The sequence below is a fragment of the Zootoca vivipara genome, chromosome 2 (assembly GCF_963506605.1).
Source record: "Zootoca vivipara chromosome 2, rZooViv1.1, whole genome shotgun sequence".
NCBI lineage: Eukaryota > Metazoa > Chordata > Lepidosauria > Squamata > Lacertidae > Zootoca > Zootoca vivipara.
The window spans coordinates 13065750-13091338 of NC_083277.1; the positions used below are offsets into that span (position 1 = coordinate 13065750).

Genomic DNA, 25589 nt, shown 5'->3' on the forward strand with positions numbered 1-25589 from the left:
GGAAGATTCCCTGGGTGCTGAATGGCAGGCCTCTGGCCAAATTGCGTGTTGCCGCAATGCGAACCAGGAAGGGCCCACAATTTGGTTCATCAGTAGACCACCCGCTTTGTACCCAGAAGGCCCTGTTCTCGGTCCGTCATCTCCAGTTAAAAGAATCAGGTGCCGAGGGATGGGAAAGACCTTCTGCCCGAGACACGGGTGAGATGCAGCTAGCCAGAGTAGGATAAGTTTCCCCAACATGGTGACTCTCAGATTTTTTCGGACTACAGCTCTGACCATACCAGCTGGTGCTGATGAGGAGCTGTAGTTCAAAATGTCTGGAGGGCATCATGTGGGGGAAAGCCTGGGAAGTGGCCCCTTTGGCATCATGCCCTCTCTAGGGGCCCTCTTGCTCCAGCCCCCACTGCTGCCACAAACAGTCCCACCATTTAAATTTCCCACAATGCCCCAGGGCAATGCTGTGGCAGGGGCAGCTGGGGAAATTCAAAACAAGGCCGATCACCAGATGTATTTGTTGTTGCTGTTTCTAAGGGGGTGCCCAGGGCGTGTACCAGTCGGCTCCTGGGGCATTTGGCACCTGCTCCGACCTAATATGTGGAAATTCCAATGTTGCAACAGGATCGCAGACACACAAAAAACACGTACAGCTCATAGTCAGTGATTCTATACTTCTAATATTCTCTCTTTTTTTGCATCAGTCCACAAAAAGTTCTGCCCATGGACAAATGGGCACCAGCTCCAACTTTCCATGAGCTCTTTCCTCCACGAAAAGATTGGCGTGCCGGTGTGGCAACAGAGCCAGATTTAGGGCGGTGCGGCCCGTTTCCCCACACAGGCCAACGAGCCAAGGGGGTGCAAAATTGAGAAGATCCATAATTGAGAAGATCCACTTGGGGGCGTCACATTTTGGCCTCACGCCGGGTGCCATATTACGAAAGATTTCCCACGTCTGCCCCTGGTGGCAAGTCCACAGCCTCGCTAGCATTGATGTTAGCGTCAGGCCAATCCATCTCTCCGGCTTTTGGGCTGCATACACCCTAAACAGCCCACCGGAGAAAGTCCAGGAAGAAGGAGGTCTTTGTCTTTGGTTCCTCCTCTCCTAGACAGGCCTCCTCTCCAAAGAACGAAAGGCAAATATGGCTGGTTTACATAGGCCCGTTGGGTTGGTGTCTGTCAGGCTGTGACAAGGTTTGGTAAAGGAGGGAGCGGAGGAATCTGGGGTACGAGTCCTTCTCCATCAGGCCATATATGCGCCTCTGAGCCTGTTCGAAGCACGAACGAGTGGGTAGCAAAATGTTCCGATTTGTGACGTCTCTGGTCTGGCAATCAAGGTTCACCTGCAAACATGAGATGGAAGTGGTCAGGTACATGTCAGGAAATGGTTATTGCTACAGCGATTTAAACAATGCCTAGCACACAGGGGACCAGGCAGAGGGCCTTCTCGGTAGTGGCGCCCACCCTGTGGAACACCCTCCCATCAGATGTCAAGGAAATAAACAACTATCTGACTTTTAGAAGACATCTGAAGGCAGCCCTGTTTGGTTATTTTTAAAGAGTATTTTTTATTAAAGGTTTCTTGATTTACAAAAGTTTTTGCAATGTCTCTCTCTTGTATTTTTTTCCATTTATCATTTTTACAAATCAGTTTCATTTGTTGAGACATTGGGAAGCAGAGGGGAAGAGAGGTGGACGGGGGGTGGGGAGGTTGGGGGACGATGCTTCTATTTTACTTAATATATGTAGAGTTTAATGTCAGCGTTGCTTGTGTAGGTTCTCTTTTGTTCGCTTGTGTTCCTTTGGTGGTGAGAGAGGTTGGGGTTGGCCTAGGATATGGTTGTTCATTTGTGATTGTCTGTGGTGGTCTTTGTTTTGTGTGTGAGTGGGGTGGGTGGGTGTTTTGGATCAGGTTAGCCATATTGACTAGTATGCTGTTGGTGGATTTTTGTCATTGTCTTGTTGGGCTGTATGTGTAATGAAGGGAAGCCATACCGGGGTGAAGACGGGCAGCTCTGTTTAGGGAAGTTTTTAATGTTTGATGTGGCTTGGGAAACCCAGCCAGATGGGCAGGATATTATTATTATTATTATTATTATTATTATTATTATTAATAATAATAATAATAATAATTCAATTTCCCATTTTAACAGAATAAACATAAAAAAGCATACAATATAACATATAACTAACAAAAAAGAAGGCAAACAAACAAAACAAATCTAATTTTAAACATCCATTTTTTGATCATTGTCTTATGGATTTCTCCTCCCCCCTTGCTGATTTTCATTTTTAATCCTCTTTGGCAATTCCCTTTATTATAATTTTTAATTCCTCTTCATTATATTCTTTCATTTTTTTAATCCTCCCCCTCCCACCACTACAATCCCAGAGACCCCCCCTGCCACCAGAGAATCCCCAAGTGCAGTAGGAGAGGAGAAGCAGTTATTTTTATCATTGAAGCCCCCCTTCCCCCCACCCCGGTACCCCCCCTGGTTGTTGTTATTATTATTATTATTATTATTATTATTATTATTATTATTATTACCATCATTATCATTATTATCATCATTATCATCATTATCATCATTATCATCATTCAGTCATAGCTGTAGGGGAGAATTGGAGCACTGAAAATAGGCCTCTGTGGGTTGGGATGGAGAGGCGTGGCCAAAACAGCAGTAGGATACCAAAGGTTGCGCCAAGCAGGGAGTTGGGGAAAAGCAACAGAAATTTACTAGGTCCGGATTAACTCATAGGCAAAGTGCAGTATAGAGCAGAGGTGGAGAACTGGCCAGGAAAGTGACTTGGGTCACATCCAACCTCATACAGTCAAAGCAACATGGCTTTCCCCCAAAGATGATGATGATACATTCATATTCCACCTCAAGGCGATGTACACCCTTCTCCTCACCCCTTCAATTTATCCTCACAACGACCCTGTGAGGTAGGAGAGATAGTGACAGCTAGACTGATGACTGGGAGCGGCCGCCGAGACCACATAACACCGGTCCTGAAAGACCTACATTGGCTCCCAGTACGTTTCCGAGCACAATTCAAAGTGTTGGTGTTGACCTTTAAAGCCCTAAACGGCCTCGGTCCGGTATACCTGAAGGAGCGTCTCCACCCCCATCGTTCTGCCCGGACACTGAGGTCCAGCTCCGAGGGCCTTCTGGCGGTTCCCTCACTACGAGAAGCCAAGTTACAGGGAACCAGGCAGAGGGCCTTCTCGGTAGTGGCACCCACCCTGTGGAATGCCCTCCCACTAGAGGTCAAAGAGAACAACAATTACCAGACCTTTAGAAGGCATCTCAAGGCAGCCCTGTTTAGGGAAGCTTTTAATGTTTGATGGATTTCTGTATTTTAATGTTTGATGGATCTCTGTATTTTAGAATTTCTGTTTTGTTGGAAGCCGCCCAGAGTGGCTGGGGGAACCCGGCCAGATGGGCGGGGTATAATATAATAAATTATTATTATTATTATTATAGTGACTGGCCCAAGGTCACTTAGTAGGCTTCTTGGGTGAGTGGAGATTCAAACCCTGGTCTTCCAGGTCCTTGTCCAGGACTTTACCCATACGGCCGGCGCAGCTATGAGGCAAGGTGAGGCAACCGCCTCAGGCGACAGAGTTCTGCGGCACAGCAGATCCCGATGCCAATCTTTCTCCCCCACTCTTGTTCCTGATGCAGATCTTCCCCGACCCCTTCTTCCCTGGCGCAGAGGTGGGGGGGGTGCCATTTTAAGGTCCGCTTCAGGTGGCAAAATGTCTTGGGCCGACCCTGATTAAGAAAGCTTCACCCATCCCTCTGCCTCCACCTCAGAAAAGAAGACCAGCTCATTCCACAGGCATTTTGGGTGAGGAGAGTTTTGGAAACATGCTCAGAGTCCGGTTCTCTTACCTCTTTGGGGGCGTGGACGGTGACGTATTGATCATAAATCTTCTTGGCGCTGTCCTGGAGTTTGTCGCAGCCTCGCAGCTTCCGGTAGTCTTCGCACGCTAGCCAGAAGTCCAGGTTCTCTTCGCTGAACTCTGACTTCAGGAAAGCATGAAAGACAGACCGTCCATCTGCAGGGAAAAGGGACAAAGGAGTCAGGAGTTTCCCCTAAAGCATCCAAATTATATTATTGGAATAAAGGGTGCAAATGCTTTAGCTGAGATTCCGGCATTGCAGGGGGTTGGACTAGATGACCCTTAGGGTTACCTCCAACTCTACAATTCCATGATTCTATGAAATTTCTGCACATAATTGTTTACTGCTTCAGATTTTCAACTCTTGTTTCTTGGAAAGGGAAAGTGGGAGGGATTGTATTTCTATGTGGATAATGGGTAGTAAAGGTAAAGGTAAAGGTACCCCTGACCATTAGGTCCAGTCGTGGACAACTCTGGGGTTGTGGCGCTCATCTCGTTTTATTGGCTTCCAGGTCATGTGGCCAGCATGACAAAGCCGCTTCTGGCGAACCAGAGCAGTGCACGGAAATGCCGTTTACCTTCCCACTGGAGCGGTACCTATTTATCTACTTGCACTTGATGTGCTTTCAAAATGCTATGTTGGCAGGAGCAGGGACAGAGCAATGGGAGCTCACCCCATCATGTGGATTCGAACCGCCTAGGGCTTGCCAATCAAAAGGTTGGCGGTTCGAATCTCCGTGACGGGGTGAACTCCCGTTGCTCGGTCCCAGCTCCTGCCAACCTAGCAGTTCGAAAGCACATGAGTGCAAGTAGATACATAAGTATCACTGTGGCAGGAAGGTAAATGGCGTTTCCATGCACTCTGGTTTCCGTCACAGTGTTCCGTTGCACCAAAAGCGGTTTAGTGATGCTGGCCACATGACCCAGAAAGCTGTCTGTGGACAAACGCTGGCTCCCTCGGCCTGAAAAGCAAGATGAGCGCTGCACCCCATAGTCGCTTTTGACTGGACTTAACTGTCCGGGGGTCCTTTACCTTTTTTTATTCACTGTTACTCTGCCTGCGCTCAAGTTCACACCTCCGTCCTAGCAATAACACAGCCAACTTGGAGCACAGCTGGGCCTGATGATTTAGCTGCAACCAGATGAATGACAAGTTCTTCAGCCACGTAATTTGTGCAAAGATACATATGTTAGGGTAAAGGGCATCTAAAATGCATTTATTATTATTAATGACAATGGGAGCTCACTCCATCATGTGGATTTGAACTGCCGACCTTCTGATGATAATAATTTGATTAATTACATGCCCTTCACCTAAGGTCCCATTGTGCAGGTCACAATGATTTAAAATGCATCTTGAAACAAAAAAATGCAATTTAAAACATCAGTGAAAGCAACATTTATAAATGCATTATATATTAGGGGAAATTGCCTGCAGGCCTGCATATATTAGAAATTCACTGATGAATTGTCAGGACTTCAAAATAATAATAATCACAAAGTAATGCAGAAATGTGGGGACCTGAATGTAAGATGGGGGGGTGAGGATATGAGAGGAACTGAAATTGACAGAGTCACCCATTCCTATGCGAAACAAACTCAGTGGCACTTGCAAGCACCACTTTTATCGGTTCTGAACCGCACACTTACATGGATGAAGCAGTAACTTTTCCAGAGATTCAGCCCATTCTTGTGCCTCCTCAGGAGTCGGCCTATAAGAGAGAAAGTGTCTGAGCAACTGGGAACTGGCTGCAGATAATAACAACAATAATAATTTATTATTTATACCCCACCCACCTGGCCGGGCCTCCCCAGGCACTCTGGGCGGCTTCCAACAGAAATACTGTATTGAAATACACTAACTTCTTAAAGATTAAAAGCATCCCTAAACAGGGCTGCCTTCAGATGTCCTCTAAAAGTCTGGTAGTTGTTTTTCTCTTTGACATCTGGTGGGAGGGCGTTCCACAGGGCGGGTGCCACTACCTCTGCCTGGTTCCCTGTAACTTGGCTTCTCGCAGCGAGGCACCTGCCAGAAGGCCCTCGGCGCTGGACATCAGAACGATGGAGGTGGAGACGCTCCTTCAGGTATACTGGACCGAGGCCGTTTAGGGCTTTAGATGATGAGTCCTGCCCGCTGAGCCCAGGAGCAATTTGGCCGGAGTTGCATAAGGCCTCCCGGGTCCTACCCCCGACACTCTCCACAGCATGGACTGGGGAACCTGTGGCATTCTGGATGTTATTGGGCTACAGATCTCATCTGTGGCATTCTGGATGTTGTTGGGCTACAGATCTCATCTTCCCTCGGTGGTAGTTGCACTAAAGGAACGCTGATATTCTTCTGTGAACTCTTGTGGCGCCTTCAGAGGGAAACTTTCAGGGCACACGTCCAAACTCCCACTCGGCAAAATAACCAGCAACGACCCTAAATGCAGCAGAGCCGTCTTGCCGCATTGTGAGGCAAGGGAAGTAATGCGTACTGCTGTCTCAAGAGGGCCGCTCCCCATAAGATCATTAAGCCACGGGCCAGTTTTGATAACTGCACCACAGCTCGAATCTCCGCCTCTATCTGGCCAACCCATATCTCTACTAGACTCACTCACAGAAATCAGGCAGAGAATTGACAACATCGAGACGGACACACACTCCCTGCACCACGGACCACTCTCAAAAGAGATTTGGCCCCAGACCAGATCTAAATGGCCTATAGCTCTTCCTGGAAGAATAGGTTAAGTGGACGGGTTAACAAGAAGGATTAAAAATTAAAAACTAAAAACAATGTGATTCATTGCTGGCTTATTACAAATGTACTTTCCCCATTACCAATCCATCTTCTCCCTCCACCCCTTGATAAAAAAAAATGCCTTCCTTTGCCATTTCCATCCAGGTACTTAGTAGCAGGACTAAAAGCTTTCCATGGAATCATAGACTTGCAGGGTGGGAAGGAACCACAAGGACCCCACGCCCTGTAATGCAGGACTGGTCATGTTGTGCAGATGCCTGATTATTGTCTTCCAAAGCAACTACTCTATTCCCAACGTAAAAATGGAAAGCGTAATGCTGAAGGTCAACAAAAGAGGTTTAAAGACTCTCAAGGCAAATATATAAAAATATATATATAAACACTGACAACTTGGAAACACTGGCCTGCGAGCGCTGCAATTGGAGAACAGCCTTTACAAAAGGTGTCATGGGTTTTGAAGACGCTCAAACTCAGGACGCAAGGGAGAAATGTGCTAAGAGGAAGGCATGCTTGGCAAATCCACACTGTGATCAACTCCCTCCCGGAAACCTATGTCCCCACTGTGTAAGGACGTGTGGATCCAGAATTGGCCTCCACAGTCACTTACAGACTCTGTGTTGAAACTGTGTTCATGGAAGACAATCTTACTCGGCTACGAGTGATCGCCAAAGAAGAAGAAAAATGTAGGATCCTTGTTGTTGTTGTTTTGTTGTTTAGTCGTTTAGTCGTGTCCGACTCTTCGTGACCCCATGGACCATAGCACGCCAGGCACTCCTGTCTTGCACTGCCTCCCGCAGTTTGGTCAAACTCATGTTCGTAGCTTCGAGAACACTGTCCAACCATCTTGTCCTCTGTCGTCCCCTTCTCCTAGTGCCCTCAATCTTTCCCAACATCAGGGTCTTTTCCAAGGATTCTTCTCTTCTCATGAGGTGGCCAAAATATTGGAGCCTCAGCTTCACGATCTGTCCTTCCAGGGAGCACTCAGGGCTGATTTCCTTAAGAATGGATAGGTTTGATCTTCTTGCAGTCCATGGGACTCTCAAGAGTCTCCTCCGGCACCACAATTCAAAAGCATCAATTCTTCGGCGATCAGCCTTCTTTATGCTGCAGCTCTCACTTCCATACATCACTACTGGGAAAACCATAGCTTTAACTATACGGACCTTTGTCGGCAAGGTGATGTCTCTGCTTTTTAAGATGCTGTCTAGGTTTGTCATTGCTTTTCTCCCAAGAAGCAGGCGGTAGGATCCTTAGTAGTAGTAGTAGTAGTAGTAGTAGTAATAATAATAATAATATTTTATTTATACCCCGCCCTTCCCGGTTTAAAAACCGGGCTCAGGGCAGCTAACAACAAATACAAAACATTGATTAAAATGTGACTTAAAAACAGCATAGAAACAGCATAAAATACAACATAAATGCAGCATCAATGTCAATAAAATTCAAAAATTCAGGGGTCATTTTGGGGGAAAGAAACCCCAGCAAGTGATCACCAGGGCTAACTAGGGCTAGCAGGAGACCAGGGAAGGGTTTAAATGTGGGGTCCCAGAAGGGTTTCTTCATAAAAAAAGGAAAGGGAAAAGGGACTAGAGGATCAGAATTGAAGGCCAGGCGGAATAGCTCTGTCTTACAGGCCCTGCGAAAGGAGGTCAGGTTCTGCAGGGCCCTAGTCTCGTGGGACATTCCACCAGGTTGGAGCCATCACTGAAAAAGCCCTGGCTCTGGTGGAGGATAGTCTGGCTTCTTTAGGGCCTGGGACCTTTCATGGACCTTAGGGTGCTCTGTGGGACATACCAGGAGAGGCGGCCCCATATGTACGAGGGTCCTAGTAGGAATTGCCAGTATTGTCTATTGGGTTGGGCCCTCCCTGGGCCACACACACACACACACACACACACACACACACACACACACACTTATTAGAATAAGAGAGCTAAATTACCTTAGGGATTGAATTTCATTACTCCCCGAGCTCCATAACCTTAGGAAGTTTCTTTTATTTTTCCTCCTTTTGAAAAGAAAGAAAGAAAAAGTAAATCAAATGCAAAGAGGCAGCTGAAACCAACCTTCAACAAACACCTATATGAAAACTTTTATTATTATTTAGTCGTTTAGTCATGTCTGACTCTTCTTGACCCCATGGACCAGAGCACACCAGGCACTCCCATCTTCCACTGCCTCCCGCAGTTTGGTCAGACTCATGTTCGTAGCTTCGAGAACACTGTCCAACCATCTCGTCCTCTGTCGTCCCCTTCTCCTAGTGCCCTCCATCTTTCCCAACATCAGGGTCTTTTCCAGGGAGTCTTCTCTTCTCATGAGGTGGCCAAAGTATTGGAGCCTCAGCTTCACGATCTGTCCTTCCAGTGAGCACTCAGGGCTGATTTCCTTCAGAATGGATAGGTTTTATCTTCTTACAGTCCATGGGACTCTCAAGAGTCTCCTCCAGCACCATAATTCAAAAGCATCAATTCTTCGGCGATCAGCCTTCTTTATGGTCCAGCTCTCACTTCCATACATCACTACTGGGAAAACCATAGCTTTAACTATACGGACCTTTGTAGGCAAGGTGATGTCTCTGCTTTTTAAGATGCTGTCTAGGTTTGTCATTGCTTTTCTCCCATGAAGCAGGCGTCTTAGGGCCCTTCAGATTGGTATGGGGTTCCCCGCCCAGGGTATTCTGCAACACGTCATTGATGCATTAAGAGTGCATTAGAGGTGGATTTATACTGGCCATCTGCACATCGTTTCTCTTTCTTAGTTGCTCTGCGGTGCTTCTCTGATGTTAGTGCGTTGTTAAGCGTCCAGGGAGCCACTCCTGAGCTTCTGTGCAACAAAAGCAGACTGTGTTTGTGGGAAACGAACCAGAACATTTAGGACAAAAAGTTACAGCGTTGCATCAGTAATCCATGGTCCATGCACCAATTGGAAAAGAAGTCGTAAGTCCCCCTGAAGACATTTTCAGGCAACGAACAGTATTGAAAGCTGGAGCAGATGACCCATTGGCCTGATCCTGTTCTTATCTCAGTAAGTCCTACAAAGTGGATCTACATTATTACCCCCATTTTCCACATGCAAGGCAAGATGGGAACTCTATCAGTAATAGATGTTAGAATCTCCTTAGCACTTTATAGTACCTTTCCCTGCTGAAGTGCTTCGGTAGATTCGGTCATCTTTGCAGCAACCTTGAAAGGCAGGCCGCTAGCATTTATCGTTGCCGTACTACAGATCTAGGGGCTCAGGGATTGTTGCCTGCATCTGTTGTGTCTCGGGAGACAATGGAGTGTGCCTCCGGGAAGTGAAGCCTTAGCAGCACCAAAGTGACCTTCCCTGGGGCGCAAGCCTGGGCAGTGTGTCTGGAGGTCTTGGGCTGCCCAGATGACAAGACTCCCCTCTTGGCCTTGCTGATGTGGTCCAAAGGAAAGCAGAGCAACAACATTTGGCACCAACTTGGCTGCAGGAGTTGCTGGAAGGAGGCATACAAGGCACCATCTAACAGTATTAGGGACTCCACTCCAGAATCATAGAATCATAGAGTTGGAAGAGACCACAAGGGCCATCCAGTCCAACCCCCTGCCAAGCAGGAAACACAATCAAAGCATTCTTGACATATGCCTGTCAAGCCTCTGCTTAAAGACCTCCAAAGAAGGAGATTCCACCACATCCTTGGTATAAAATCCCACTGCCAAACAGCTCTTACTGTTAGGAAGTTCTTCCTAATGTTTAGGTGGAATCTTCTTTCTTGTAGTTTGAACCCATTGCTCCATGTCCACTTCTCTGGAGCAGCAGAAAACAGCCTTTCACCCTCCTCTATATGGGCATCCTTTTATATATTTGAACATGGCTATCATATCACCCCTTAACCTTCTCTTCTCCAGGCTAAACATGCCCAGCTCCCTAAGCCGTTCCTCATAAGGCATTGTTTCCAGGCCTTTGACCATTTTGGTTGCCCTCCTCTGGACACGTTCCAGCTTGTCAGTATCCTTCTTGAACTGTGGTGCCCAGAACTGGACACAGTACTCCAGGTGAGGTCTGACCAGAGCAGAATACAGTGGTACTATTACTTCCCTTGATCTAGATGCTATACTCCTATTGATGCAGCCCAGAATTGCATTGGCTTTTTTAGCTGCTGCATCACACTGTTGACTCATGTCAAGTTTGTGGTCTACCAAGACTCCTAGACCCTTTTCACATGTACTGCTCTCAAGCCAGGTGTCTCCAGATTTGTGTAAGGTTTACTCCTTAGCCTTTTCTTCTCCTGAAGATGTCCCACAAAGCAGTGGAGGTTTAGGATCATGGTTTTCCTTCTCCTAGATGGACCACCTTCCCAGGTCGGCAAACCCCATATGTCCCTCACTTCCCTCTACAGCACATGCAGAAGCTGCCTTCTTGACCACTGGACCCACTTTTGGTCTCGCTTGCTCAATCTTCTGGAGCCCTAACTCACCAAGGTTTTTGAGACCCATTGGCTGCCCTCACCTGGTTTAGCCAGCCAGATGAAACCTTGCTGGCTCAGGAATACAGTCGGACGTTGGTTCTCGAACGGAATCCGTTCCGGAAGTGCGTTCGACTTCCGAAAATGTTTGAAAACCAAGGTGCGGCTTCCAATTGGGTGCAGGAGCTTCCTGCACTCAAACAGAAGCTGTGGAAACTGTAACGGGCGTTTGGCTTCCAAAAAAACGTTCGCAAACCAGAACACTCATTTTCGGGTTTGTGGCGTTTGGGAGCCAAAATGTTCGAGCCGCAAGGCATTTGAGAACCAAGGTACGACTGTAGTGACTTTTCAACAGCTACCCAGCAAGTCGAAGGAGGAGGTGAGATTTAAACCAGGATCTGGAAGATTATAGCTCTGCTTTTATCTACTCAACTCACCGGCGGCATTTTTGCCTCTGTTGTGCCTGGCAGCTGCTGTCACCTTCTGATCCCAGGTCTGATTCCACGCTTGACGCCAGAGACTGAAACACAGAAAGAAGAGTTCAAGAAGGTGTCCAGGGTCCCAAAACCGCTTCCATAGGCCAGGGGTTTTTATGCTGCCCTCTGCATTTCACTGAATTCAGGGCTAGAGTCACCTCAGCTTATGCACAGGGCCGTCCTTTTAACTTTAGATATAAAGCCAGACTGTTGACTGGGAGCGGCCGCCGAGACCATATAACACCAGTCCTGAAAGACCTACATTGGCTCCCAGTACGTTTCCGAGCACAATTCAAAGTGTTGGTGCTGACCTTTAAAGCCCTAAACGGCCTCTGCCCAGGATACCTGAAGGAGCGTCTCCACCCCCATCATCTATCCCAGACACTGAGGTCCAGCTCCGAGGGCCTTCTGGCGGTTCCCTCACTGCGAGAAGTTACAGGAAACCAGGCAGGGGGCCTTTTTGGTAGTGGCACCTGCCCTTCAGATGTCAAGGAAATAAACAACTATGTGATTTTTTAAAGACATCTGAAGGCAGCCCTGTTCAGGGAAGTTTTTAATGCTTTAAGTTTTATTCTGTTTTTAGTGTTCTGTTGGGACCCGCCCAGAGTGGCTGGGGAAACCCAGCCAGAAGGGGGGGGTATTGTTGTTGTTGTTGTTGTTGGTCCTCAAAACATTTAAAGAGGGAATGAAATGGGCCCTCAATAAAGGTCATCCAAGACAATTCCCCTTAATACGTAAATGTTGTTATTGATTATTATTATTCAATTAGTGATTCACTTAACTCACAAGAGGTCTCAGACTCCGTTCCCTTACGATCCTCTCAGCCACAGGAGTCAGTTAAGCTAGAATGGCACCAGCGTTCATGTTAGATAGCCAAGCAAACCTACTAGACAAAGGACTTTGCCTCTCAGATCCTTTGCGTCGCTTATTAGTCTCTGGTCCCCCTCTAGAGAACCCAGGAGTCCAGGCTCCCAGGCCCTTTGGCATAACCCTTCCTTGGTAATGAATCCAGCTTTCTATTTAGCCTTGGGATGTGCTTTGCTCTCTCTCTCTCTCTTTTCACTGCAGGAAATTCCAGAGATTAAAACCATTGGGAACAAAGACACTAAAATATTTATACAACCGAGCTAAAACAAAATAGAATCTGGGCTCGCAGTTTCTCCTGGAAGTGGTGTGCGGTGGCGGGTGGGTTTGTGGAAAGAAGAAAGACGGGCAGTAAGCAAAAAAAGGGCTGGAAACATGGCAGTGCTGTGCGAGGAGGAGGAAGGGCCGCCCACTGACTTTGTTAGATCCTCCGAAGAGATTCCTCAAGTGCTGCTTCGCTGCCGCCACTCTCCCTCTGAGGCGTCGCTCTTTTCTCAAAGACTTGGGGGATGGCAAACTCCACCCGCTTCCTGTTTTCTCCGCCACCTCAACCTCCCCTGGGCACGGCACCCCCTTTTGGTCCAAGCGGCCCTCGCTGCGGGATCGCCACACCCCTCCGGGGTCTTGCAGGGGGATCTGGAGGCAGGTGGGCACTTCTGCGCCCTCTAAGAGGATGCTGGGAGGGGATGGCTTCTCCTGGCTGGGAGCCTCGTGGTCACCCCCGGACTCCGACTCCTCGAAGCTCTGGTGCCGCTTTCGGAGGGTGCTCCTGTGCCAAGGAAAAAAATCGCAGTCTACGAGGCAGCCTTCAGAGCCACATTTCTGGAGGGGGCTTAGCATCTGTGTGAGAAAGAGAGAGAATTATGGCCATTTTGGTTTAAATGTCCAGTAGCCCAACTACTAACCAGTCCTACAAACAGGTGACCTAGGGAAGAAGAGTTTGGAAGGAGAATGGTTGAGAAAATTGAGGGGAAAGGGGAGAAGAACGAATGATAGTGTAAGCCCCTTCAGAGAATTTTATGGCATTATTATTATTATTATTATTATTATTAGTCTTTATATACTGCCCTAAACCCAGGGGTCTCAGGGTGGTTCACAGAACAAAATCAAGATATAAAACCACAAAATACCTAATAAAAACAACAACACAATACCCCCCCCCATAAAAACACACATTTTAAAAGGGCATAGGACAGGCATCCCCAAACTGCGGCCCTCCAGATGTTTTGGACTACAATTCCCATCTTCCCTGACCACTGGTCCTGTTTGCTAGGGATCATGGGAGTTGTAGGCCAAAACATCTGGAGGGCCGAAGTTTTGGGATGCCTGGCATAGGATGTCAATTGGATCAACCAAAGGCCTGCTTAAAAAGGAACATTTTTGCCTGGCCCCTAAAAGTGTGTAATGAAGGTGCCAGGCGAACTTCCCTGGGGAGAGCATTCCACAGACGGGGAGCCACTGCAGAGAAGGCCTGTTCTCATGTTGCCACCCTCTGATGGGTCATGCAAATGCTTTGTACAAAACATGAAAACAAGGAAAGCCTTAGACTTTGCAGAAAAGAGAGGTGCCTTTAACTAGGAGCTAAAGAGACAACCAAGGCTGGGTTTTACACATCAATTTGAAAAAAATTGTCCAAAGCATTGTTTGCACTTTTTCTAATTCAGTATTTGTCAAGCTTCCTATCTCCAGGGAGCGGGTCTCCACATAAGTGTTTCTCTTATTTCTGCTACAGGGCTCCTGTGAACTCCTGAGGATGTTGGGAAGTTCCTACAGAGTGCTGGGGGCACGTCAAGTCTTCACACTCTCTAGATCGCCAGGCTAATGGCCTGTCAGGGAAAAAAGCAAATTTGAGCCACTCAAAATTTTGCAGCCACTCAGGCTCTGAGCACCTTCCTCTCTTCTCTTAAGCCACAATCCAATGCCTACTTTCCTGGAATCGGTGGGGGTTACTTTTGAGGAGACACGCAGATCATTGCGCTGTCAGACAATGGCCTGCAGGGATCCCATCCATTTGCTCTCATGCTGGGAATCTCTCCAAGGCAGAAAACATCTGAGATAAGCTCGTTAAAGAATTATCTGGCCGGGTCTTGGCATCAATGATGGAAAGGCATGTGGAGATGAATCGTATTCCTCTTGGTCCACCCACCCTTTAATAGCATCGTTTTCCTTGTCGCTAATGCTTTCCAGAATATCACCTATGTCATAGGCAACCATACTGAACAGCAGCAGGGAAGGCTGGTCGGTTAAGGTAAATGGGGTGGTGCCCCACCACATGGGCGTACCCAGCAAGGGGCAGGGGGGCAGCTGCCCCCCCTAGAAGCAAAAAATTTAAAAAATGGTTATAAAGTGATGAAACGAAACAAAATTAGGTAGGGCGATGGCGAATAATCAGTTGTTTACCACTCTGAAATGGTGTAAAAACCGAGAAGTATCTAGAGCCACCTAGTGACTGGTAGAGGAATCTATGTCAACCAGCCATTGGGATTCAAGGGAGGGAGAGGTCTCTAGCGGGCTCTAGCAGAGAGAAGAGGGAATCTTCTAGAGGGGTCTAGTGAGTTCCGCGTCACTAAACTGAGCCACCCGCCACTAAACTGAGCCGCCCGCTATTAGTTTACCTTCTTATTTACATTTAGAAGACATCTAGGCCGCCTAAATGGATATAAGAATCTGGATCCAAAATGGTACGTTAAGTAAATTAAATTTTAAAGGGTAAAGACCTGGCTCGGAAGTACAATGGGAGAGGGCAGACTGACTGGGTTGTGTTTGATGAGCATCCATCGGAAATTCTTCAAGGAAAATCAGGACTGGATTGAAACGAAAGTTTAGAACAAATTTTCTTCAAACGCAAGAAAAATGATATTAGTATAAGACACGTAACTAGAATAAAAATGAAAAAAAATTCAAGCAAATAATTGTAATAACTACCATAATAAAGCACTGCTATAATTATATATAATTTTCTTAAACTTTTTGTTTCAACTTGCCTTGTAATCGTGTGATGTCATTAAGAGACCACATGATTGACAGATGGGATGCCACACCCACCTGTCCCAAACCCTTGCACGGGGTTCCCAAGCTTGGGAGCCACACTGCAAGTGACATAGCCAGGCCCATGCTTTGCAAACCTCCTGCTGCTGCTCCTTTCCACCTCCGATGGTGGGTGGGCAGGTAAGGAATGCTATAAATCTCACAAATAAATCCTACAGATAAATAGGTTTTGTTATAAACATCCAGGCTCTTCTACAGCAGAACCTGAAGTGTTACCGCATATCTACCCATGGCTCCCCTTACCAGCTACGCTCCCACCCCAAATATTGTGGTGGTGGTGGTGGGGCATTCAGTGAATGGCATGATGCCATTATTCTGCAATTTCCCCTGCTTTCCCCTCTTTCTCTCCAGACTCAACTTCACTGGTTGCTATTGCAGGACAGTGTGGCGGTTGTGTTATGCCTTTAGTAACCCTACACTTGACAGAACAAGGCAGGGGACACAGCCTCTTCCAGACAGTCCGTTTATGGAGCGTGCATTTGGATTTCAAAAGCCGCTTCAAGGTAAAAGAGCCCCAAACCCACGTTAATTGCACAACCTGATGATTATCAGCTTGTAGTCGCAGAGAGATAGGCTTTTTCCACTGGCAGCAGCAACAATGCGGAACGTCTTCCCTGCCAATAACCGGGAGACTTCATCTGTTTAGGATATAGCAGTTTGGACAGGCACACACACACACACACACACAATTTCCTGAACCTCTTGCGTTTTATTGCTTTTAATGGCTGTTCTAACTCTTTTTATTGTTCGCTGTTTTTATGGGCTTGTTTTATTGTACGTTTTAATGGTGGATCTTTTTCCTTTTTTTATGTTCAGATGAAATTGCTTAACTGCGTATTTTCATCATTTCCTTATTTTCCTTATTTGCCCGTTCAAGTTCAATTTTTATTGCAGCAAAAGCCAGCAATACAGAATATCATAATTCCAAACGAAAGAAAATCAGCAATAACATCTCCAGAAATAGAACAATTACACAAAAGGAATTTGCAATGTGTCATTTGCCAGTTTATGTTCTTGTTTAAATAAATATTGTGTGTGTGTGTGTGTGTGTGTGTGTGTCTGTGTGTGCGCGCAGTTTTGTGTGAGAGGTCCCATCTTGTCCCCTCTGCTTATGGCTGCGGCTGCATTCTGTTTTGTGGGCACAGCAGTTGAGCCAAATTGGCATTTCTGGTGCTGTGCTTGCACCACGCTGAACTCTCGAAGATCAACGCAGCCTCACCAGCAGTATCCCACCAGTGGTCGTCCCACTGGCTGCTACTACAGGTGAAACTCGGAAAATTAGAATATCGCCGAAAAGTGCATTTATTTCAGTAATGCAACCTATTATTTTTTCTTTTTCTTTTAATTTTTACAAATGCTTTCTTTTGGAAATTCCACAGTAATAAAACAAATAGTTACAATAATGCAAAAAAACAAAAACAAAAAAAACCATAAACATCGCTATTACAGTTCATTAATTACATTCCATTTATAATTGACCCGCCTAATGACAAATAATTACAATTACTACAAATAAAGGCTTGACATATATTGCTTTGCATGTCATGCATCTATCTCAGGCATCTCCAAACTTTGGCCCTCCAGATGTTTTGGACTACTATTCCCATCATCCCTGACCACTGGTCCTCTTAGCTAGGGATCATGGGAGTTGTAGGCCAAAACATCTGGAGGGCCGCAGTTTGGGAATGCCTGATCTATCTCATATATTGGTTTCCCCTTTTAAGTTGCATTACTGAAATAAATGCACTTTTCGACGATATTCTATTTTTCCGAGTTTCACCTGTATGCTTATCTTATTGCTGAGGTGGCCGACAGTGTGAGTGTCCTTCCTTTTAGTCTACAAATTCCCATTGGTCTGCCCTCTGCAGCCTTCCTGGGTGCGCAAGAGAGAAACCCTCCCATCAGACTTTTTCAGATCAGGAAGCGCAGGCACCCGAGGAGCCTGCTGAGCGCTGGGGAAATGTTTAGTTGGAAGGGAGAAACACACCCACACCTTCAGCTCCCTCACCAAAACAAATTAAGTTCAAAACCCCACCCCTCACACAAGTAATAAAGAAACGCTAAATTAATCCTCAAGCGCCCTGAGAAAAGGGAAATAGAAACCTCTTTTGCAGGGAAACTGGATTCTTTCTGAGGGACTTTAAAAAGAGAGAGAGAGAGAGCAGCTTATAAAAAACAAATCAAATTAAAATGACATCCAAAGTCTCCTCTCCTGCTTATGCTGCCTTGGAGAATGGCTGTCAGATCATAAATGGGCATTATGGTTTGACTCGGTAGCAGGAAGCCGTATATGCTAGTATCCTGGAACCTCCATTTTGGCCAACTGAAGTCAGGAATGTTTTCCTGCCGCCTTTTAATCCTATTGTTTGATTTCCATCATTCTTTAAGTGCAGCGCGGACAGCCTCAGCTTGCGAGACATTTCAGATGTGGTGGACTGATTTAGTGGAGGGGAAACTTTTAAATGTCAATGGTACTCCCATACACCCTCAAACACATACCGGTACAAATATGCCTGCCGGCCCTGTTTTCAGTTCCTTCTGGAAGATTCTTTGGGATTTGCTCACCTTTGGGCTAGGGGACTAAGTATTGGCCCTGGTGGGAGGGCGGGAGAGAATTTTTACCTCAGGTCAAATTTTACCAGATAGACTGATCGCAGTGTGTGTACAGCTGCACCTCGGCCCCCAAACGCCTTGGGAGTTGAACGTTCTTGAACAATTGAACAACTGAAAACCGGACGTGAGTGCTCCAGTTTTTAAACTTTTGGGGGGGAAGCCGGATGTTCGGCGTGACTTCCGCTATTGTTTCAAGCACGCCTGTGCAATCGGAAACCAATCGGAAGCCGGAAACCCTTGGTTTCTGAACGTTTCGGAAGTTGAACGGACTTCCGGAACAGATTCCATTCGACTTCCAAGATGCGGCTGTATATGTAAGTTATTATCATTTTATTACAGTATTATTATTCTTTCCAATTAGTACCACCTTTCGACCATCCTGTCCCAAGGCAGGTTGCAGAGATTTAAAAATCCATATTAAAAACAGTTAAAGCAAACTACAGCCACAGAAATGGAATGTGTCCTTGGGAACAAAACCATATCTCAGGTGTCAGAGCCTAAGGCAGAAAGGTGTGTCTTCTTCAGCATAGAGCGGAAATGATATAATGAAGGTGCCAGATGCAACTCTGTGGGGAAGGAGTCCCACAATATTGGGGCCACCAACACCCGAACTCTTATGGGTGGGGGAACCACCAAGAGGGCCCCCTTGGACCAAGAGCATCTACAGGGAAGGAGGGGTCTTTCAGATATTTGGGGCCTTATGTCATTTAGGGCTTTAAACAATAATGTGGTGGCAGAGGGAGGGCATTGGCCTGGCCTCTGGTCACCTGTGTCATACTGAGACAGGCAGGAGAAGGGGTGAGTAGGAGGAGGAAGAGGCGGCACAGTGGAAACACACTGGGTTGGCTCTGCCGGTGTGTTTGCACCACCCTGACCTCATGGCTGCCTGACCCCTCCTGTTCCCCATCCCCGTATGCAGCAGCGACATGAGCAACAGGAGGTCCAACACACACACACACCTTGGGAGATAGACATTGTCTATCCACCAATAGAATGAAGAAACGTTTGATCGCCGAAGAATTGATGGTTTTGAATTATGGTGCTGGAGGAGACTCTTGAGAGTCCCATGGACTGCAAGAAGATCAAACCTATCCATTCTGAAGGAAATCAGCCCTGAGCGCTCACTGGAAGGACAGATCCTGAACGTGGGGAGGGCGAGAAGCAGCCTGAAATCAGGTTGTTTTTGCCCCCTTTGCGGCTGCAGCCAGCGACAGGAACATGGGAGGGGGGAAGAGCAGCCTGAGCTGGGGGGCGGGCAGACAGGAGCTCCATCCTTCCTTCCTTCCATCCTTCCTTCCCCCCTCTTTCTTCCTTCCTTTTTCTCTCTCCCTCCCTCCCTTCTCTCTCTCTCACCCCTTCCTTCCTTCCTTCCTTCCTTCCTTCCTTCCTTCCTTCCTTCCTTCCTTCCTTCCTTCCTTCCTTCCTTCCTTCTCTCTCTTCCCTTCCTTCTCTCTCTTCCCTTCCTTCTCTCTCTTCCCTCCCTCCCTCCCTCCTTCCTTCCCTCTCTCTTCCCCTCTCTTGCCCCTAGTTTTGATCCTGGGTACGCCCCTGGTCCCATGGACTGTAAGAAGATCAAACCTATCCATTCTGAAGGAAATCAGCCCTGGGTGCTCACTGGAAACTGGAAAGACAGATCGTGAAGCTGAGGCTCCAATACTTTGGCCACTTCATGAGAAGAGAAGACTCCCTGGAAAAGACCCTGATGTTGGGAAAGATGGAGGGCACAAGGAGAAGGGGACGACAGAGGACGAGATGGTTGGATAGTGTTCTTGAAGCTACGAACATGAGTTTGACCAAACTGCGGGAGGCAGTGGAAGACAGGAGTGCCTGGCGTGCTCTGGTCCATGGGGTCACGAAGAGTCGGACACGACTAAACGACTCAACAACAAACTAAGCAACTTTTGGAATCTAAACGCAGCCCTTTTTGGGGAAGGTTTTTCATTTATTTAAAGAAATGCTTAATGTTTTATTATGCTTTCATATATGTTGGAAGCCACCCAGAGTGGCTGGGGCAATCCAGTCAGATGGGTGGGATAATAATAATAATAATAATAATAATAATAATAATAATAATAATAATACATGACAACCACCACCACCAGGGTTTTTTTCCCCAGGGGGAACCTACAGGAATTGAGTTCTGGCACCTCTTTTTCAAGAAAAATAGCAATAATAACAATAACAATAACAATAATGTACTTCTCTCCCCTGCCCCCATGGCAACACCTGTGCCCCACAATCTGCTCCTGACTCTCAGGAGCAGTTTTAAGGGGGCACATGGGGTGAGATCCTAAGAAAATAAGATAAAATGAATCCTGTTCCCGCAGCGTCCTGTTCTCACAGTGACCCACAGGCAGAGCAGCAGCTCAACAGCTCCTCTCCATGCTTCTGCGGTTTCCAGCAACTGGTGTTCGGAAACATATTGCCTCTGACAGTGAAAGGGGGAAGTCCCATTGCACAGGCAGACCTCCACTCAGGCAATGTTGGCTGTTGTTCCGTATTATTTACATATCCATTCATTATATTTATCAGCTGCCTGATAATGTAGAATCACTAAGTAATGTAAATGCAAAACTAAATAAAACAGATATATATATATATATAAAACGACAGTTAATATGCATCATCCATGTGAAAAGCCAAACTAGCGCAAAAGAAAAAAGGAATTGCCAACTTACCACAACTTAAGTTTATACATCAGAAAAGCTAACAGTTGTTTTGGAATATGATTGGATGTTTAAAGTGGAATATTTAATTAAAATGATTTATATATAAAAAGAAAAGCTAAAAGTTGAAAAGTTAAAAAGCTACCCACTATTACACAACAGAGGTAATGGTTTAAAATGACTATAATAAAAAAATATTTAAAAGAGTTATCCAAAAGCTAATGAAATGCCTGAGGAAAGTGTTCCACAACCAAGGAGCCACCCCTGTAAAGGCCTCAGCTGCTGTTTGGAGGAACAGCAGGATATAGAATCATAGAATTAGAATCATAGAGCTGTAGACTTGGAAGGGACTCCGAGGGTCATCCAATCCAACCCCCTGCAATGCAGGAATCTTTTGCCCACTGTGGGGCTCGAACACACGACCCGCAGAATAAGAGCCTCATGCTCTACTGACTGAGCTACCTGGGCAAATAAATAAATGTAACAAATAAAATATATTTTTAAAAATAAAAAAGTTATCCAGAAGCGCCTTAGAGACCGACTAAGTTTCTTCTTGGTATAACAAGTATGCATGCACACAAAAGCTTATACCAAGAACAAACTTAGTTGGTCTCTAAGGTGCTACTGGACAATTTTTTTAAAAAAATTATATATACTCCAACTGCGTCAGACCTACCTGAAAGTAACAAATAAATAAACACAGCACAGACCACTCCCTTCTGGAATCCGCTCTATGTGGCAAAGAGCTAGAGTGCAGTGGGAGAGGGCAGAATTTGGTCAATGCCTATCCGTTCCTTTCTTCGAAGAGCTCACAACAATGAGCAACTAGCCCAAGGTCATGCCTGACTGTGGATTTGAACCCAAGTCTCCCCCATCCTAGTCTAAACTATACAGTATATACTGCAAGTCCCTGCATGCAGAAGATCCTAAGTCCTGCAGCCGAAAGGGTCTCGGGCAGGCCCTGCCTGAGATCTTGGATACATACACACACTCTCATTGGTGAGAAGGTGTTGCCATCCCCTACAACACGCAGCTTGGCTCACTTGCTTGAGTCGTCTGCACAGAGACCTGCCCTATAGCCATCTGCCTGTGGTGCACCTGTTCGCAGCTCATGGCACCCTGTTTTCCAGGCACACGGCACACTGGTTTGCCATGTTTGGGGGACTTGGGTGGCACACACACACACCCTCCCCAAGCGGGTTGGGTGGGCAAATCCGTGGCTCGAAAGTAATCACTGGCAATAAACGGGTGTGCATTTCGCATTTCCCTCTTCCTGACTGGTGTCCCCTCGCCTTTCTGGGATAAGCCAGCCTGCTGTCGCTACAGGGAAACAAGAGTTAATGCCTCTCCCAACAGTGTTTGTACCCCACGGGAGAGCAGAAGGTCAAGGACGGAGTTTCTGGCTTATGTCTCTGCCAAGATGTAAATCATGGGCCTGCAGAAAAGTCGAAGCAGGGAAGGGAGAAGCCCAGCGCTGGTGCCCTGCAAGCCTGCCTGCCCTCCCTCCCTCCTTCCCCATCTTCATCCCATACGCATCTGGGCACACAGCCCACTGCCAAACCTGCCCAGTCCTCCCTCCCCATCCCTAGAGGCTTTTTCCCAGAGAGCCACTCATTTCGTCCATCTGTCCATCCACCCCGAAGTTCGAGGAATGTCCGGAACATCAACAACCACCGGGGGGGGGGGGCGAACAGGGGCCCATCTGAAGGGACTGCGATAGAAGAGGATTTTCCTTTGCAGCTAACTTGGGCATGGGCAGATAAGCCAGCAAGGATGGGAGACGAGGAGGGTGAGGACTGAGAAATGTGGGGGGGGGGAGAGAGAAATAGCCCCCTCCCCCATTCATACCCTCCAACATTTCTCCAATGAAAATATGGGTATCCTATTCCATAATCATAACAATAATGATAATATAAATTTGTTATTTATACCCCACCCATCTCACTGGGTTGCTTCAGCCACTCTGGGCAGCTTCAAACTTATATAAAAACATTAAACATGTGGTGTTTTTTTTAAACTTCCCTATACAGGGCTGCCTTCAGATGTCTTTTTCTTTGCTTTCCTGCACGCCTTGATAATAAATATGATAAATAGCATTTCTCCGATGAAAATAGGGACATCCTACTCAACAACAAATAGGGGCGCGGGTGGCGCTGTGGGTTAAACCACTGAGCCTAGGGCTTGCCGATCAGAAGGTTGGCGGTTCGAATCCCCGCAATGGAGTGAGCTCCCGTTGCTCGGTCCCTGCTCCTGCCAACCGAGCAGTTCGAAAGCACATCAAAGTGCAAGTAGATAAATAGGTACCGCTCCAGCTGGAAGGTAAACAGTGTTTCTGTGTGCTTCTGGTTCACCAGAAGCGGCTTGGTCATGCTGGCCACATGACCTGGAAGCTGTACGCCAGCTCCCTCGGCCAATAATGCGAGATGAGCGCTGCAACCCCAGAGTCGGTCACGACTGGACCTAATGGTCAGGGGTCCCTTTACCTTTACCTTTATTCAACAACAACAACAATTTTATGATTTATACTCCACCCATCTGACTGGGTTGGCCCAGCCACCCTGGGCGGCTTCCAACAAACAAAAACATAATAAATCATTTTTTAAAAAATTCCCTATACAGGGCTGTCTTCAGATGTCTTCTAAAGGTTGCCTAGTTACTTTTCTCTTTGGCTCAGGGGTTGCATAACTGCAAACCCTCCAACATTTCTCCAGTGAAAATAGGGACGTCCTAAGGAAAAGCAGGACATTCCAGGATCAAATCAGAAACCGGGATGGTTTCCAGGGCTGTCCCTGGAAAATAGGGATACTTGGAGTGTCTTGGAGCACCCACAATCTGTACCTTCTGGGAACAGTTTGGGGCATGCTTTTTTTTCCTAGCTGGGCAGAAAGGTCTCACAGCCTTAGGTGTTCGTTTTTCCTGATTTGCAACTGGGTGTTACTACTCAAGGTGTTGCTGTTATTATATAAAGCGCTTAATAACTTGAGAGCAGCTTACTTACAAGATCGCCTTGCCCCACACATGCCCAACCGACCGCTCCAGTTGGCGAGACTGGCACTAATGGAGGTGCCTACATAATATTTATCTGTTTTATTAAATTTCTGAAGCGCCTTTCATCTGAAGATCGTAGGGCAGTTTACAATAGGAAAGCTCAAAAATACGCAGCATAATAACAAACATAAATGCTACCTCGCCCCCGCAAAATAGTATCCATTCTGCATTTGTAAGTGTGGCAATGGCTGGACTTTGGAACTCCCTGCCTCTTGTTATTAAGCATATGCCGTCGCCATAAACTTTCCGGCAGCAGCTAAAAACACCCCTGTTAAGACAAATCCATTAGAAAGCTGAAGTAATTTTAATCCGCTTTAGTATTTTAACTTATGTACGTTTTAAAGTAAGGCTGTATTTTTTTTCTTTCTTGTTTCATCTTTTCGTAAACCACTTTGAGGGTTGTTGGAGGGTTTTTTGGTTGTTGTTTTTTAAAAAACAATCAAGTGGTGTATAAATTTTCTGGAATAAATAAATGTTCTGGGGAGGGGAGATACTGTTTTTATTGTATGTCTGCAAATCGCCTTAGCATATATATAAATTTAATAATAATAATAATAATAATAATAATAATAATAATGGTGACGGTTCTGCATTTCTGTTTGATGTAAAAGTATTACCTGATCTCAGCCTCTGAGAATACGGAGAGGAATACGGCAATGTTGAAATGGAGGGAGGGAAGGATAGACTAAGAAATGGGGACAGAACTGGGGACACAGAGATTTAAGATGCAAATGCCAGAGGGGTAGCTAGCTGTGTCTCCGACAGCAAAGGGTTTTTGTTTTAAAGAGTATTCAATATGCTACAGCTGCCATCCTAAACCAAATAGGATTTCCTTCTGAGTAAACGTGGCTAAGATTGTGCTGCTAACAGGATTTGTTGTGGCTCAGGTATGGACCACAATAACTCAGCTGCCTCTCAAAGTGCTGGGAGATTCCCCCCCCCCACGCCAAAAAGAATGAGGAAACTGATTCAATAAAGATAATCAAAGTGTACAGACACTGCGTGCCTGCCATATATTTACAAACCACACAAAGCATGCTCCCCCTTTCCAAAGAACCATGAGAACCGTAGTTCACTCCCTTACAGAGCTGCTATTCCCACCAACCTTAACAAAACTACAGTTCCCAGCCTGGGAGGGGGGGGCAGGTTGTGCCTTAAATGAATTGTGTAGGCACAGCCTCCCCCTGTCCGTCTCTCTCTCTGTCTTGCATGGAAAAGAGTGAGGCGACTGATTCCCTCCAGACAAAGTATATACAGTACAGAGAGTCAGCAAGAGAGAGCAATTGATTGAATCAGGTAGAGAGAAAGAGGGCGAGAAGAAAAGACTGAGAAATAAATAAACAGGCTGGCAACTGGCTTTCCTGCTCACCTTTCTGTCTCTCACTTGTTTGCAGTCTTTTTCTCTTCCTTACTTTCTACTGCTGCGGTTGCTCTTCTTCTTCCCCACTCTTCCCCTCCTCTTCTGGGCCACAGGAGCAGCCAAGCCTCCGCTGGCCAGTTCCTTTGCAGCTCTGAACAGCAGAGTCCTCAAGACAGCTCCTCCCTCCCTGCTCAATGGGAGTGGCAGAGTGCCTCTGTGTGTGTGTGTGTGTGTGTGTGTGTGTGTGTGTGTGTGTGACCCTGGGCCTTTGATAGCGCAAGAGTAAAGTGTGACATCACAAGGCACTCCCCAGAGATTTGCGGTGGCGGTGACTGAATGGGGAACAAGTGTGTCATCACCCATCGGAAGTGTTGCAGAGTCAGACACCACCTCAAGCGCAGTCACTTTCTCCCAGTGTCTCTGAAGAACTGCGCGGGG

The 25589-nt window shown here is 46.6% G+C and overlaps 1 protein-coding gene across 1 annotated transcript; it reads right to left on the reverse strand.

Moving 5' to 3' along the window:
* Positions 1 to 653: 653 nt before the first annotated feature.
* LOC118081050 (regulator of G-protein signaling 3) lies at positions 654 to 25342 on the reverse strand. Its single transcript, XM_035107174.2, has 7 exons — positions 25161 to 25342; positions 12834 to 13256; positions 11514 to 11596; positions 8587 to 8652; positions 5555 to 5616; positions 3894 to 4060; positions 654 to 1337 (listed from the first exon to the last, which is right to left on the reverse strand). Exons 2-7 carry the CDS (start codon positions 13254 to 13256, stop codon positions 1146 to 1148), a joined length of 993 nt encoding a protein of 330 aa, XP_034963065.2. The 5' UTR covers positions 25161 to 25342; the 3' UTR covers positions 654 to 1145.
* Positions 25343 to 25589: the final 247 nt, after the last annotated feature.